This window comes from Myotis yumanensis, unplaced genomic scaffold, assembly GCF_028538775.1.
Source record: "Myotis yumanensis isolate MYYU_CA2020_CCGP unplaced genomic scaffold, mMyoYum1.0.hap1 SCAF_6, whole genome shotgun sequence".
NCBI classification, from domain to species: domain Eukaryota; kingdom Metazoa; phylum Chordata; class Mammalia; order Chiroptera; family Vespertilionidae; genus Myotis; species Myotis yumanensis.
The window spans coordinates 5,153,108-5,167,368 of record NW_027223757.1 but is presented as its reverse complement, the minus strand read 5'-3'; the positions used below and the strand labels follow the sequence as shown (position 1 = coordinate 5,167,368).

The 14,261-nt window shown below is 46.8% G+C and overlaps 1 protein-coding gene across 3 annotated transcripts in view; it reads left to right on the top strand.

Moving 5' to 3' along the window:
* The window catches only part of ARID1B (AT-rich interaction domain 1B), a 401,326-nt gene that overhangs the window by 341,565 nt on the left and 45,500 nt on the right, over positions 1-14,261 (top strand). For all 3 annotated transcript variants that reach the window (XM_070417417.1, XM_070417415.1, XM_070417416.1), the window contains one exon: positions 12,380-12,707. In XM_070417417.1, coding sequence (XP_070273518.1) covers positions 12,380-12,707 — 328 coding nt within the window. The remainder of the gene's footprint in view (positions 1-12,379; positions 12,708-14,261) is intronic.

The following is a 14,261-nucleotide window of genomic DNA, read 5'->3' as shown; positions in this document are numbered from 1 at the left end:
GAGGTCATCGGTGTCACCTTCTGCTTCTTTTCCAACTCGATGGCTTTCCTCTGGTTTAGTTTAGTTTTTAAGAGATCTCGGGGGAAATACTTCAGTCTCTTTTTTGCTAATTATTTCATTGTCAGGAGCAGCTTCTCCTGTTTGTTATTAATGATAACCAACATGTACCAAGTGCTCCCATGGCCTGGGTCCTGTTCTAAGTGTCCTTCATATAGTAACTCCTCCAGTCCTCACATGCTGTTACTGCTCCACTTGACAGATGGAGAAACTGAGGCAACAGCAGTAAGCAAGTTCAGCAGTATGCGCAGTGGCCATGCCCACACACAAATTCAGACAAGCTCGCCGTTGTCTTAATTAACGGGAAGCCCATGACATTGTCTCCATTTTGCAAATGAGCAGGTTAAGTCATTTACCCATAGCTGAAACGTGGCAGAGCCGGGCCTCAGTGACGAAGACTAGGCCACTCACCCAGTCAGGGGTGGGGCATTTCCCACGCCATGGCGGTGCCTTCCTCACTGCTCAAGCCGTCAGTGAGCCACGAGGGAAACAGAAGGCAAATGACTTGCCTTCAAGGAGCATAGACGCTGTTTTGGAAAGAGATCAACAATAGTAGAGACTAAGAAAAAATTCCTATGAAGTTAAGAGGAGACATTTTTAGAAATGTCTATGAATACTGTAAAACCTAAATTATTATTTTTTATTTATTTATTTTTTTATTCTTTTTAAAAAAAAATATTATAATAAGTATTACAAAGGGTATTACATATGTGTCCTTCCCCCAACCCCCGCCCTTGACAATCCCCTGCCCTCCCTTACCCCCCAGTGTCTTATGTCCATTAGTTATGCTTATATGCATGCATACAAGTCCTTCGGTTGATCTCTTACTCCCCTCCCTTCTGCCCCCCAACCCTCTCTGGCCTTCCCAATGCAGTTTGACAATCAGTTTGAGGCAGCTCTGCCTCTGTATCTATTATTGTTCAAAAGTTTGTAATGGTCTTTATTATCCATGAATGAGTGAGATCATGTGGTATTTTTCCTTCATTGACTGGCTTATTTCACTTAGCCTAATGCTCTCCAGTTCCATCCATGCTGTTGCAAATGGTAAGAGTTCCTTCTTTTTTACAGCAGCATAGTATTCCATTGTGTAGATGTACCACAGTTTTCTAATCCATTCATCTACTGATGGGCACTTAGGCTGTTTCCAGATCTTAGCTATGGTGAATTGTGCTGCTATGAACATAGGGGTGCAAATATCCTTTCTGACTGGTGTTTCTGGTTTCTTGGGATATATTCCTAGAAGTGGGATCACAGGGTCAAATGGGAGTTCCATTTCCAGCTTTTTGAGGAAACTCCATACTGTCTTCCATAGTGGCTGCACCAGTCTGCATTCCCACCAGCAGTGCACAAGTGTTCCTTTTTCTCCACATCCTCTCCAGCACTTGTCGTTTGTTGATTTGTTGATGATAGCCATTCTGACAGGTGTGAGATGGTACCTCATTGTTGTTTTGATTTGCATCTCTTGGATGATTAGTGACTTTGAGCATGTTTTCATATGTCTCTTGGCTTTCTGAATGTCCTCTTTTGAAAGGTGTCTATTTAGATCCTTTGCCCATTTTTTGATTGGATTGTTTATCTTCTTTTTGTTAAGTTGTATGAGTTCCCTATAAATTTTGGAGATTAGGCCCTTATCAGATATGACGTTGGCAAATATGTTTTCCCACGCAGTGAGTTTTCTTGTTGTTTTGTTGATGGTTTCTTTTGCTGTGCAGAAGCTTTTTATTTTGATGTAGTCCCATTTGTTCATTTTCTCTTTAGTTTCAACTGCCCTAGGAGCTGTATCAGTGAAGAAATTGCTTTGGCATATGTCTGAGATTTTGTTGCCTTTGGATTCTTCTAGAATTTTTATGGTTTCCTGTCGTACATTTAAGTCCTTTATCCATTTTGAGTTTATTCTTGTGTATGGTGTAAGTTGGTGGTCTAGTTTCATTTTCTTGCATATATCTGTCCAATTTTCCCAACACCATTTATTGAAGAGACTATCTTGGCTCCATTGTATGTTCTTGCCTCCTTTGTCAAATATTAATTGAGCATATTGGGTTGGGCTAATTTCTGGACTCTCTATTCTATTCCACTGATCTATATGTCTGTTCTTGTGCCAGTACCAGGCAGTTTTGAGAACAGTGGCTTTGTAATACAGCTTGATATCTGGCAATGAGATCCCACCTACTTTGTTCTTTCTCAGATCGCTGCAGCTATTCGGGGTCTTTTTTTATTCCAGATGAATTTTTGGAGAGTTCGTTCTAGATCTTTGAAGTAGGCCATTGGTATTTTAATGGGAAGTGCGTTGAATTTATAGATTGCTTTGGGTAGTATGGACATTTTGATGATGTTGATTCTACCAATCCAAGAACATGGTATGTTCTTCCATCTGTTTATGTCTTCCTCTATCTCTTTTTCCAACGTCCTGTAGTTTTCTGAGTAGAGGTCTTTTACCTCTTTAGTTAAGTTTATTCCTAGGTATATTAATTTTTTTGGTGCGATGATAAATGGGATTGTTTTTATAATCTCTCTTTCTGAAAGTTCACTATTGGTGTATAGAAATGCCTCAGATTTCTTGGGGTTAATTTTGTATCCTGCTACATTGCCAAATTCATGTATTAAGTCTAGTAGTTTTTTGATGGAGTCTCTAGGAAAACCTAAATTATTAAATATACAAATGGGATGAAGCTGATCTAAATGTGTCAAAATGTTTGCCATATATTTTATGAACTAGTAAACCTTCAAGTAAGCACATTTAATAACTACCCTTAGAGTGCTCGCAAGTAAAGAGGGCCATAGGGACTTGCTTTAATAAATGGAGAGGAATTATGTAATTGACATGCTGATCATTAACAAATGAACTTGTATGGGAGGAAGAGAGCTGAAATCGGTTCCACAAGGACTGTCGCATTTGTTTTGTGCCCTGGAACAGTGTCTGCCACACTGCCCGTCCACGTCGAATATGTGTCACCAATTGTACAATAGGCAGGTCTCCTCTGAGTTTCGCTGTAAGAAGTATTGCCTCGGGCAGCTAGCAGACCCCAGGTGCCGCTCATTTGTCCCTAGTGTCTGGGCGCTACATACACAGGTTTACACGACACAGCCCTGGTTTTATGCCTTAATTTGTATAATGTGTTTTAGGAAGCACAGAACGTACAAGTAGGTGAGTCTGCTGAGCCTTTTATTTCTAAATTACATTGTGAAAGATGTTTTCCAGACAGGTTAAAGTTTTTTTTCTCTAAAACAAATGAGGTGCCATCTGAAATGATCCTTTCCTCGTTAGAATATATTTCTCATAAATTCAGCAAAGGCATACTTTAAATGATATCTCATTGAAATGAGTGCAGTTCCAAAAGAGTGAATTTCACATTAATAATCGTATGCTGTTTCGGTTTCAAGAGGAACAATTTGTAAATGTTACTAGTCACCGGCTCCCGGCCATGCGAGAGGTGAGGACCGTCCAGGCCATGACAGCCCTGTTGTCACCATGACCCGATCTGTCCCGGGCTGGTCAGCCAGAACCTCGGCCTTATCACTGAATTACCTAAACCCAGCCTCTCCTGCAGTGTGCCACCTGCCACCTGGCCCGGCCCCGTGCTGCAGGTGCGCAATCTGTGTCCCAAAACAGCTGCAGGCCACGCCCTCTTCCGCGTGTCCTTTCTCTCTTGAAATGGGTTGTAACGCATTAGATGTGTTTACAGCTTTCTATTCTACTTTATGGTTACATTGACGTGCTAGGCAAAAGTATGCATTCCATATTCTGACCTGCTTTGTTGTTAAAGAAATATTCTGAATATCTTAGTAATATGAGAAAAAACAAATTGAAGTATGTCGTTTTATAGCAAAAGGTGGTTAATGCAGTCTTCTGTCAGTGCTCAAATGTAGCCTTCAAGTTACAAGATTTAAGGATGAATTTTTCTTAACAGACTGATAGTCATCACAATTTTATCAAAACCTGGGAATTAGGAAAGAAAATGTAAAGTTCAAATAAACGGAAAATTAAAAAGAAAGGAAAAATTAAAAACAAAGCAACTTGAATTTGGACTATTATGAAGCTAACTGTTGTAAGTAATTAAAATAAATTAATGTTGGGAATTAAAATCAGTAGCATTTGAAAGTTCCAACCTTCACTCACTCCCCTGGCTGATCCTTGTGACATCGTCATCAGGGGCCTTTTAACTGTGTCCGGCCTTGGTCACGACAGTCCTGGCCCACGGTGAGAAACACAGGAGTGGACTGCAGCTTTGCCTTACCGTCTGCCGTCTTTTCAAATGTTTGTTTGAAGAGAAATGACCTGTGGAATCACACTTCACTGTGAGTGGCACCAAGCGACCTTTCAGAAGGGGCCTTGGCCATCAGGTGAAGCCGGTCAGAGCTCTCCCTCCAGGGGGCGCCATCCCCATGCAGTCCCTGGGCACAGCAGCCCAGTCCAGGGACAGGCAGGTGCTCACACCACCTTTGCCAGCATGACTCAGACTCCTACATTTCTTACCGAAGAGATTCTTCTGTTGATGAGTTAAGATAATACCTTTTTATATTTGTTATGTCATGCTTTTTCTCACACTTACCTGTTGGAGAAATAAATTGGAATTCTGCCTCATGAAAGTAAAATTTGGCATATGACACAATATATAATAAAAAGATAATTTCACTGATTAAAAAGTTACCTTATTAATATTGGAACAGTTTGTGTCTACTCAGCGACATCCTCTCTATTCATCTTTGGTGTCCAACAATAATTATTCATAGTATCATGGTTTTCCCCACAGCAACCACATGAGTGGATAAGCGTGTATTTCACCCTTTTCGTGGATGAGGAAACTGAGCCTGGGGCTGACAGGTAGCTCTCCAAAGGTCACATGTGCAGCAGAAGGTTACAGTATCCCCTGCAGCTGACTGGGCACAGATGTCCCGGACCTGAGTCTGAAGACCCGCTCCCGCTGGGGGGGGCAGTGGACATGCACACGGCCGCTGGCCCAGGGGGCTCTCGGTCACCTCTCAGCGACCTCCTCCTCATATTGAGCTCTCCTGCTGCATTTCTCTTCTCTGGGCCCAGCACCAGTGCACATTGTCTAGACCAGTGGTCGGCAAACTGCGGCTCGAGAGCCACATGCGGCTCTTTGGCCCCTTGAGTGTGGCTTGTCCACAAAATACCGACTTCTGCGCATGGGCCACGAAGTTTCAGTCGCACTGTACGTGCGCACCCGCACGTGGTATTTTGTGGAAGAGCCACACTCAAGGAGCCAAAGAGCCGCATGTGGCTCTCGAGCCACAGTTTGCTGACCACTGGTCTAGACTGACTGCTTCGCCTCCGTGGTTCCCTGAATGTAAGCGCCTCCCTTTGTTCACACGAGGCCCCAGCCATTAGCACAGAGCTGGCGGGAGGCCCTGCCAGCTGCTTCCTGAGCCAGTGAAGACAGGGTGTCCCCGACACAGCACCTTCCTGACCCCCCTCCCCCGGTACGATGGGTGGACTGAATGCTTAGAATTGTCTCTGGGAAGTGAGACTAAGGATCATCTTTCTATTTCTCTCTGCCGCTATATTTTCTGCATTGAGCTGGTATTACTATATAATTAAATTTTTAAAGGAGTTGACTTTTATGACATATAGAAAAAAACTAAAGGAGAAGTACTGAAGTCATTCTGTAAGGTACTTCTAGGTCTTTCCCCCTCTTGTAAAAGCTTTGTGTAATATTACTGCTGTTACATTTTGAAGACTTTTTAAAAAATGCATGTTAACGTAGGAAGAATACGGTGCCTGACATATCAGTTCAAAAACAAATGATCTCTATTTCCACAAACAGCGGGCTTGGATGCCCTGGTCTGGGGCGAGTCAGCCTTCACGTTGCGCGGCATCGGTGGTCTTCTTAACCACTCAGTCACTCCCCCCTCAAGCACTGCCTCGGGCGGCGCTGTGGTCAGCCTTTGGAGAAAGGTCGGGTTGGAAGAAGGTTTGGGTGTTGTTGTTAATCCTCATTAGAGGATATTTCTCCGTTGATTTTTAGAGAGAGTGGAAGGGAGGGGAAGAAACGGAGAGAAATGTCAGTGTGAGAGAGCCACATCAATTGGTTGCCTCCTGAATGTGACCCAACCGGGGCCGGGATCAAGCCTACAACTGAGGTACTTGCCCTTGACCAGAATCAAACCCAGGACCCTTCAGTCCACAGGCCCGACGCTCTAGCCACTGAACCAAACCGGCTAGGGCTGGAAGGAGGTTTTTGAAATATGACTTTTGTTTTTACAAAGAAAGGATCTTACTTAAATGTGGTAACCTGTGAAGAATGCTCCATATCATTCGTCATTAGTGAAATGAAAATTAAAGCCACAATGATATCCACTACACACATATTGGAATGGCTAATGGTTTTTTAATTAGCAATATCAAGGACATGGAGGAATTAGAAATTTCATACATTTTTTGGCGGGGTTTCTTAGAAGTTTAAACATGCACTTAGTACTCGACCCAGCACTATCATTCCTAGGGTGTTTTTTTTCCAAGAGAAATGAAACATATGTCCACACAAAGACTGTATGCAAATGTTAGAGGATTTATTCATAATTGCCAAAACTGGAAACAGCCCAAGTGTCCACAGAATGGGATACTACTCGGCAACAAAAGGGAACAAACTACTGATGTGCAACAATACGGATGAATTTCAGAAGCGGGGCTCTAAGTGAAAGGAGCCGGCACAAAAGGCTGCAGTGCACGGCTCTATTTACATGACATCGGAGGAGGCAGAACTGTGGGAACACATCAGACCCGTGGTTGCCAGGGCTGGGAAGGATATTGGCCACAAAATGGCAACTTTCCATCATGATAGAAATATCCCATGTCTTGACTATGCTAATGGTTATAGGACTGTCTATGGCTGTTATTGTATGTACATTCTAACTCAATAAACCCGACTTGAAGTAATGTTACGTAGGCCCTCGTCGGGTAGCTCAGTTGGTTAGAACATTGTCCTCAGACACTAAGGCACCAAGGTTTCAGGTTCTATCCCCAGTCAGGGCACATATAAGAAGCAATCAATGAATGCATAAATAAGTGGAACAACAAATCGATGTTTTTCTCTCTCTCTTAAAAGAGTAATGTGTAGGAGATGGATGTAAAGAGTGATGAACATCTTTGACTAAACAACAAGATAAATGCTTAGTTCTCTAATTGACAAATATATTTATCATGATATGTAGCTAATTACCTGTTGTGTGACTTGTGCATCATTTTTACCCTCCTGGTCATAGGGAATAATACAGAGCCTTTAGTTAATGTTCATGGCAATTGCTGAGTGATTGAAACTGAGAAGCAGAATTTCCTATGAGAGTGGAAGCATTTAATAGTTAACCAAAGCAGGAAGCTTGGACTGTGGGTGGTAACCAGCAAATGCAACCACGCTGGGGGCAGGTAGAGACTTCTCTGTGACCCTCCTGAAGTAAGGATGGTGACTGGAATAGAGTCTAGCTCCTGCTTCCTCTGTCTGCTGCTCGAGCCTCACTCCCGGTGGGTTGGAGTCTGAATTCGCTTGGTGACCAATTTCCCGAAGCTGGTGTGCCAAGATGAACCCACTTGAAAACTGTGGGCTCTTGGTCTTGGCTGCGAGGCCGTCCAGCTGAGGTGGGTGGCCCCGCATCTGCTGCCGCATTGTGCTGCCTGCTGCCTCCATCTGCTTTCTGTCAGAGCCAGTGCCAGCGAATCACTAATCTATTAGAGAAACATGAAATCAGAGCGCACGCTCGTCCTGGCTTGGCCTCTCCTGTGCTGCTTGGCTCACATGTTTGCTTTTTGTTTATTGGGGGGCGGGGGGGGGGGGTATGCTATCAAGTAGGCAGAGAGTCTGGGACATGAGTCATTTTTCACTCCTTCCCACACGTTTTAAAAAGATTATGGGGAAAACCCTGTTAATGGTTATTGATGACAATTGTTGGTGGTAAGAGTTCCTACCATTCAGAGGTGACTGCCCAGCACTGGATTGGTCAGTTTCTGCCTGTGCCCCATTACCGGCATGACTTACAGACGTCCAGACTGATGTCCAAAAGATTGAGTAACTTGTCCAAGTTATGCCACTAGGAAGCATCAGACTGACATCCGAGCCCGGATTTTAGAGCCCGTGCCATAGTCACTGCTGCCCTAAGCCGTCGAAGCCGTTAGAAGCCATTTTCCTGTGGGCAGCAGGACAGCCACAGCCTCCAGGAGAAGAAAGGGGGACTCTGCATTTCTTCCACCAGATAGCGCCTCTGTGACTAGGACATGGGAACTGACATGTGAATTGCCGTGTGCCACATTCGGTGGCTTTCTGAGTACCTGTGTGTACGTGTTCCAGGCACAGCGGCTGTGCTCTAATGAGTGACCACTGAGTCCAGAGCGCTTCCGGCTCTGAGACAAAGTCCAGCTGCTGAGTTGAGCAAAGCCCTGAAACGCAGCTCCTCGCTAGTGCATACCTGACGGAGAAGGTTGGAAGCAAGCTGCAGGTGACAGCCTCTCAGTCATTGCTCCTGTGTTCATTCAGGTACAGCTCAGCTGCCCGCTAAACCCAGGTGTGAAGCCAAGTGGCGCACCTGTCAGGTCCAGCTGTGAGCAAGGTCAGCAAAATCGGAGCCTTCTTCCCTGATGAAACTGCCAGGGGCCTCATCTGCCATAACCACGTCGAAACATCTGTTTTCCGAAAGGAGTGAAGTGTCATTTCATTTCCTTCGAAAGCAAAGAGGACATATGTTTTCACTACATAAAGTTTCTTACCAAATGAGTCACCAAATGCGTGCTGGGGGAGGGTGGAAACGAGCTAGAGAAAGAGCATGAAAATTTGAATTAATTTCATTTGCATCCAAACTGTGAATGGGTTTCCTTATTTTTAATAAAGTGAGAGCCAGAAAGGAGCCCTGGATATCACTGGCGTCGTCACATCCTGTGGGAGCAGGCATGTGAGGTCAGGAGGGGAGCAGTCTTGTCTGCTCACGGGAAAGTTCGGCTGCTGGGGCGTTGGGGATGCAGGGGACCAGGCAGGTGGCTGCAGCGCGCCCACAGCTCTGCGTCCCTCCCGCCAGGGTGGTGAGCAGAAGGTGCCCTTCCCGCCGAGGTGGTGACGGGAGACAGACCTTCTGTGTGGTCCTGTGGGGTGGGAGATTCAGCAGCAACTCAAGAGCTTTTTATAAAGATGGTGGAAATTGATGAGCAGTGAATGTTTTTTACTTTTCCTTGAAACAGTGTAAGCTTGATTGTTTCTGTAAAGGCAGAGTAGTTTTCTCATGAAAAGGCAGCTGAATTGGAGGAGCTGGCCAGGAGAGTCTGGCTCGTGCCCCTGGTGGCCGCTGAGGGGCTCATGTCAGCCTGTTCTGTTCCTTCTGGCCCCTCTCACTGTCTGCTGCCGACATTGCCAGTGCCTCACTGCTCCTCGTCTGCCTCCCAGAGGATGGTCAGGGTCAGGAGGCGCTTTAGCAGGTCGCTGTCTGTGCTGCGGGGCCCTTTGCTAGCCTGGCCCAGGATTGGTCTGCAGCAGCCGGCAGCAGAGTATGGCCCGCTTTGGCCCGCTGCCTGTATTTGTGAATAAAGTTTTATTGGAACACAGGCAGGCCCAGTTGTGTATGCATCGCCTATGGCAGCTTAGTTGTGACAGAGACAGCCTGGCCCACAAAGCCTATCCAGCCCTTTACAGTGAGAGTGCTGGCCGTGGTCTGTGTGGACAGTGACCTTCGCACCATCTGCCATGAGTCAGACACGCAACGGACAACCAAATAAAGTGCACTGATGCTGATGCACCTGGCAGAGAGCAAGCAGCCGGCGGTGTTGGGAAGTCTGAATTTCTTGCAGATTTTCAGGGGGATGCAGCTTCCTAGTGTGGACCTGAGAACACTTGGTTTCGTGATTGTGAAGATACTGTTACATCAGTGTAGTTTCTCCTTCCGCACCTGAGCAGCTGCACCGCGCGTGCCTGGGCTCTGAGCTGCACTCACAGGCTGCCTGGTGCCAGCCCGGCTCCTGCACCCACCAGCCACGTGGCCCCGGACCAGCTGGAACGCCCTGCGCCTCGGGCGCCCCGTCCCTGGAGTGCAGGGTGTAGTCATAGGAACCCCTCCTGCTTGACGGGAGGATTAAGTGAGTTATGCAGAGAACTTGGGGCTGCGTTTGGCACATAGTAAATATCAGATATCTGCTCTTATTGTTCCTAATCAAATCCAGTTTCTGCCGCAAAACCTAGAGAAGCTCCTCATCTCAGTATGACGTCCACGCCTGGCAGTGGGACAAGGCCTGCACAGGTGGCCTCTCCCCCGGCGCCGCCTCCTCCCAGTGACTCTCTGGCCTGTTGTTTGTGGCCTCTTCCATCCGTGCCCTCTCCCCTCCTCTGCCATATTGAACCCCTACCGTATGTCATAGAGCCCCAACAACTCTTCACGGTTGGTGTTAGAGAGGTATGTCTTTGTTTTACAGAGAGGAGAGTGAAACAATAAAAACAGCGGACCTTAGACCACACCGTCAGCAATGCAGAGCCTCACACACTCCAGCTTGCCCCATCCCAGAGCCTCCGCGCGGGCTCCTGATGCAGGCCCCGCCAACAGGCCTTCGCTCAAGGAGGCCTCACTAGCCCCACTGCCTTGGAGCACCTTGTGTCCCCAAGCACCCTTCCTCTAGGCCAGTGGTTCTCAACCTTCCTAATGCTGCGACCCTTTAATACAGTTTCTCATGTTGTGGTGACCCCCAACCATAAAATTATTTTCATTGCTACTTCATAACTGTCATTTGGCTACTGTTATGAATCGTCATGTAAATACCTGATATGCAGGATGTAATTTCATTGTTACAAATTGAACATAATTAAAGCATAGTGATTAATCACAAAAACAATATGTAATTATATATGTGTTTTCCGGTGGTCTTAGGCGACCCCTGTAAAAGGGTCGTTCGACCCCCAAAGGGGTCGCAACCCACAGGTTGAGAACCGCCGCTCTAGGCTCTCTGCTTCTCACTGTGCACTGACTTTTTGTTTTGCTTTTGTGTGTTATTTTTCCTTTCCCTTGCTACTCCACCTCACACACACACGCACAAACACACACACACAATTGCGCACAAGCACACATACACATGCTTAGATTGTGAGCTGCCTTGGTGCAGGAATTGGGTTGTATTTAACTCAGTACCCCCTGTGCCTTGAACACATATGTTGTATGAGTGAGGCGATACTTCCAGAAAGTAGTGGAACACTAGTTCTTGATTATGCACTTGTCTTTCCACGTGTGTTGTATTTCAACAGTCACTTATTGGGAGGCAGCGTATTTTATTGGTTAATTGTGTGGGTTCCAGAGTCAGTTTGCTTGGACTTGAATCCTAAGCAACTAGCTTTCGGTTTTCCTCGGTTATCAATGGAATCGTAGTCGTGTCTGTATTCCACATGGTTATCAGAGAAATGAAGGAAGTCGTCGACGCAAAACCTTGCCAGTGTCTCGTTCACACTGTGGTTCAGCAGGTGTTACTGCTGGGGTGGCAGTAGGTGTGCCTTTAATTGAGTTGGGTTTAATGTATGTATATTCAATCAAAAAAAAGGCATAGAGGAGAAAGGAAGCAAAACCATTGACATGGAGCCCAGGCCATGGCAGCTGCAACTCTCCCCCAGGCGCCTGTGCCCAGTGTGAGCGGGGTGGGTGGGGGTGGTCGGAGCTCCTCATCTCAGGCCCTGCTGCTCTCAGGTGCCACCACCTCACTGTGTGGAGTGTCATGCCACTGCTTGAAACTGTATTTCATAAGACCTGGCACCAAGCACAAACCAGCCACTCTACCTGGTGCTCAAGCCAAAAAAAAGTGTTCCTGGCACCCGAGGAAAACGGACGGTGCTGGACTCATGGCGAGGTTCCCCATGCCCCCCTCCCGCGCCCGCCCCCGCCCCCCCCCCCCCCCCCCCCCGCTTCCCCTGGGGTGCTTCGGAGGCTGGGCTTGGCCATCTGTGCGCCTGTCTTCCACGCCGTCCGGAACCCTCCATCGGAACTGGGTATGGCCCCACAGTCCACTGCCGGCAGAGGGGCCGGAGCAATGGCCTGGGTTGAAGGGCAGGAATGGGAGGTGTGGGGGACGGAGCAGCCTTGGCACCAGCATCCCTGGCCTGTTCATGGATGAGTTAATGATTAGCCTGGATTTGCCCTCCATGTCGCGCTGTCCTGGGTAGCTCCTGCCTCTGGAATGTGCAGAAAGAGCGTGTTTGAGGCTGCCCGCTTCGCAGCGCCCACAGGGAAGGGTTAATAGGAATGACTAATGTTCTGTGTTGATCACGGTGTTGGACGGAAAGTTTCCAGTGAATGTTTCACAAGTCCAGATAGTAAGTAAAAGGCCCTAATTTGTGTTTGCTTGCTTTTTGTTTAGGTAACTACTCCAGACCCCCAACGTATAGTGGGGTGCCCAGTGCAAGCTACAGCGGCCCGGGGCCTGGTGTGGGCATCAATGCCAACAACCAGATGCACGGGCCAGGGCCAGGCCAGCCGTGTGGTGCTATGCCCCTGGGACGAATGCCATCAGCCGGGATGCAGAACAGACCGTTTCCTGGAAACATGAGCAGCATGACCCCCAGCTCTCCTGGCATGTCTCAGCAGGGCGGGCCAGGAATGGGGCCGCCGATGCCAACCGTGAACCGTAAGGCACAGGAGGCAGCCGCCGCAGTGATGCAGGCCGCTGCCAACTCAGCACAAAGCAGGTATGCCATCGGGGCGGCGGTCTGGTGTGTGCGTGAACGGGGCTGGGCACCGCATGGTCCCCGGGTCACATGGGGGCAGAGCAGTAGCAAGTCGTTTTGCTTGGCCGGGAGGCTCAGAAAAACGAATGACAGGCCAGTTCTCTGAGGCACCAAAGAAGGAATCTGAGTGGTGGGCAAGTCGGTTGTGGGGCGTTATTTGAAATGGCCGTGAATGGTCACTGAGCAGCCCCCCAGAGCCCAGGCACAGGCGTGGCTGGGGTTTCCTTTAACATAGCCAGGTTTGTGCAGGAAACCTCAAGCCTGTAAACCAGTTAAAATCTACAACATTGAAAAAGAACGTCCCCTGTTTGTCCCCCCACCATAAAATGTTTATGGCAAAGAAACTTTGTACACATATGTGTATTGTGTGTGTTTGTCTAAGTGTGTATGTGTGAGATTCATCCTTCATATTCTTATCTTTTATTTTTCTGGGCACACCTGTCTGTCCAAACCAAAATGAGATAATATTTCAGGAAGTTTAATTTGATCCAGGAGGATTTTATCCTCAATTATTTGATTTCAATCCTGATTTTAAAATTAATTCTTAAAGTAAATACTTGACCTGTATAAAAGTAACATTGAATTTAAAAATTCGGAGGCCAGAGTGAATGTTTTCAGAGAAGCACCTGTATATATGTTTTATGTTTAACTTACACTAAAATTCATTTAAAACAAGCAAATTGAGCCCAGCTGGCGTGGCTCAGTGGTTGAGCATCGACCTATGAACCATAAGGTCATGGTTCGATTCCCGGTAAGGGCACATGCCTGGGTTGCAGGCTGGATCCCCAATAGGAGGTGTGCATGAGGCAGCCGATCAGTGATTCTCTCTTATCATAGATGTTTCTATCTCTCCTTCTCCCTTCCTCTCTGAAATAAATAAAAATATTTTTAATTAATTTTAAAAAAGCAAATTAAAAGATATGTATGAAAATAGGGTACCTTGAAGAAATGATAGAAGGTTCTGATTTTTTTTCCAAAGGGAGATAAAAGCGTGCATGTGTGCGTGTGTGTGTGTGTGTGTGTGTGTGTAAATGTGTCCCTTTGTTACCTTCCCTCTGAAGCTGCTATTTGGGAATGTTAGGGACCCCTCCAATCTCACTGTTTCCTCCAAATAATGAAAAATTTCCCTTGAGGAATCAAAATGAAACCACTCATTCTCTCTCCATCTCTCCTTCTCTCTCCCCTCTTTCCTCCCCATCTCTCCATCTCTCTCTCATCCCCATTACAATTAGAACTTCCTGTATGCCAGCAGTGTACCTCTAACCCGAACCTGTGCAGATTCAGGGGATGTTTTAATGAACCTGTCTGTGAGGACTGGTTTAACTGGTATTTGAGTAGAAAGCACTTGATTGAATTTGATTCGAGGCCTTGGCTAGTGATCTGGGAAGGAGATGACCATAGAGATGCTGATTAGGAACTCCTGCCATGCTCCCTCGGTGTCAGTTCATCTGTCACGTTGCAGAAAGGCAGGAATCACTGTTATCCATGCATTTTCCTTCCATTTGCAATCGGGAG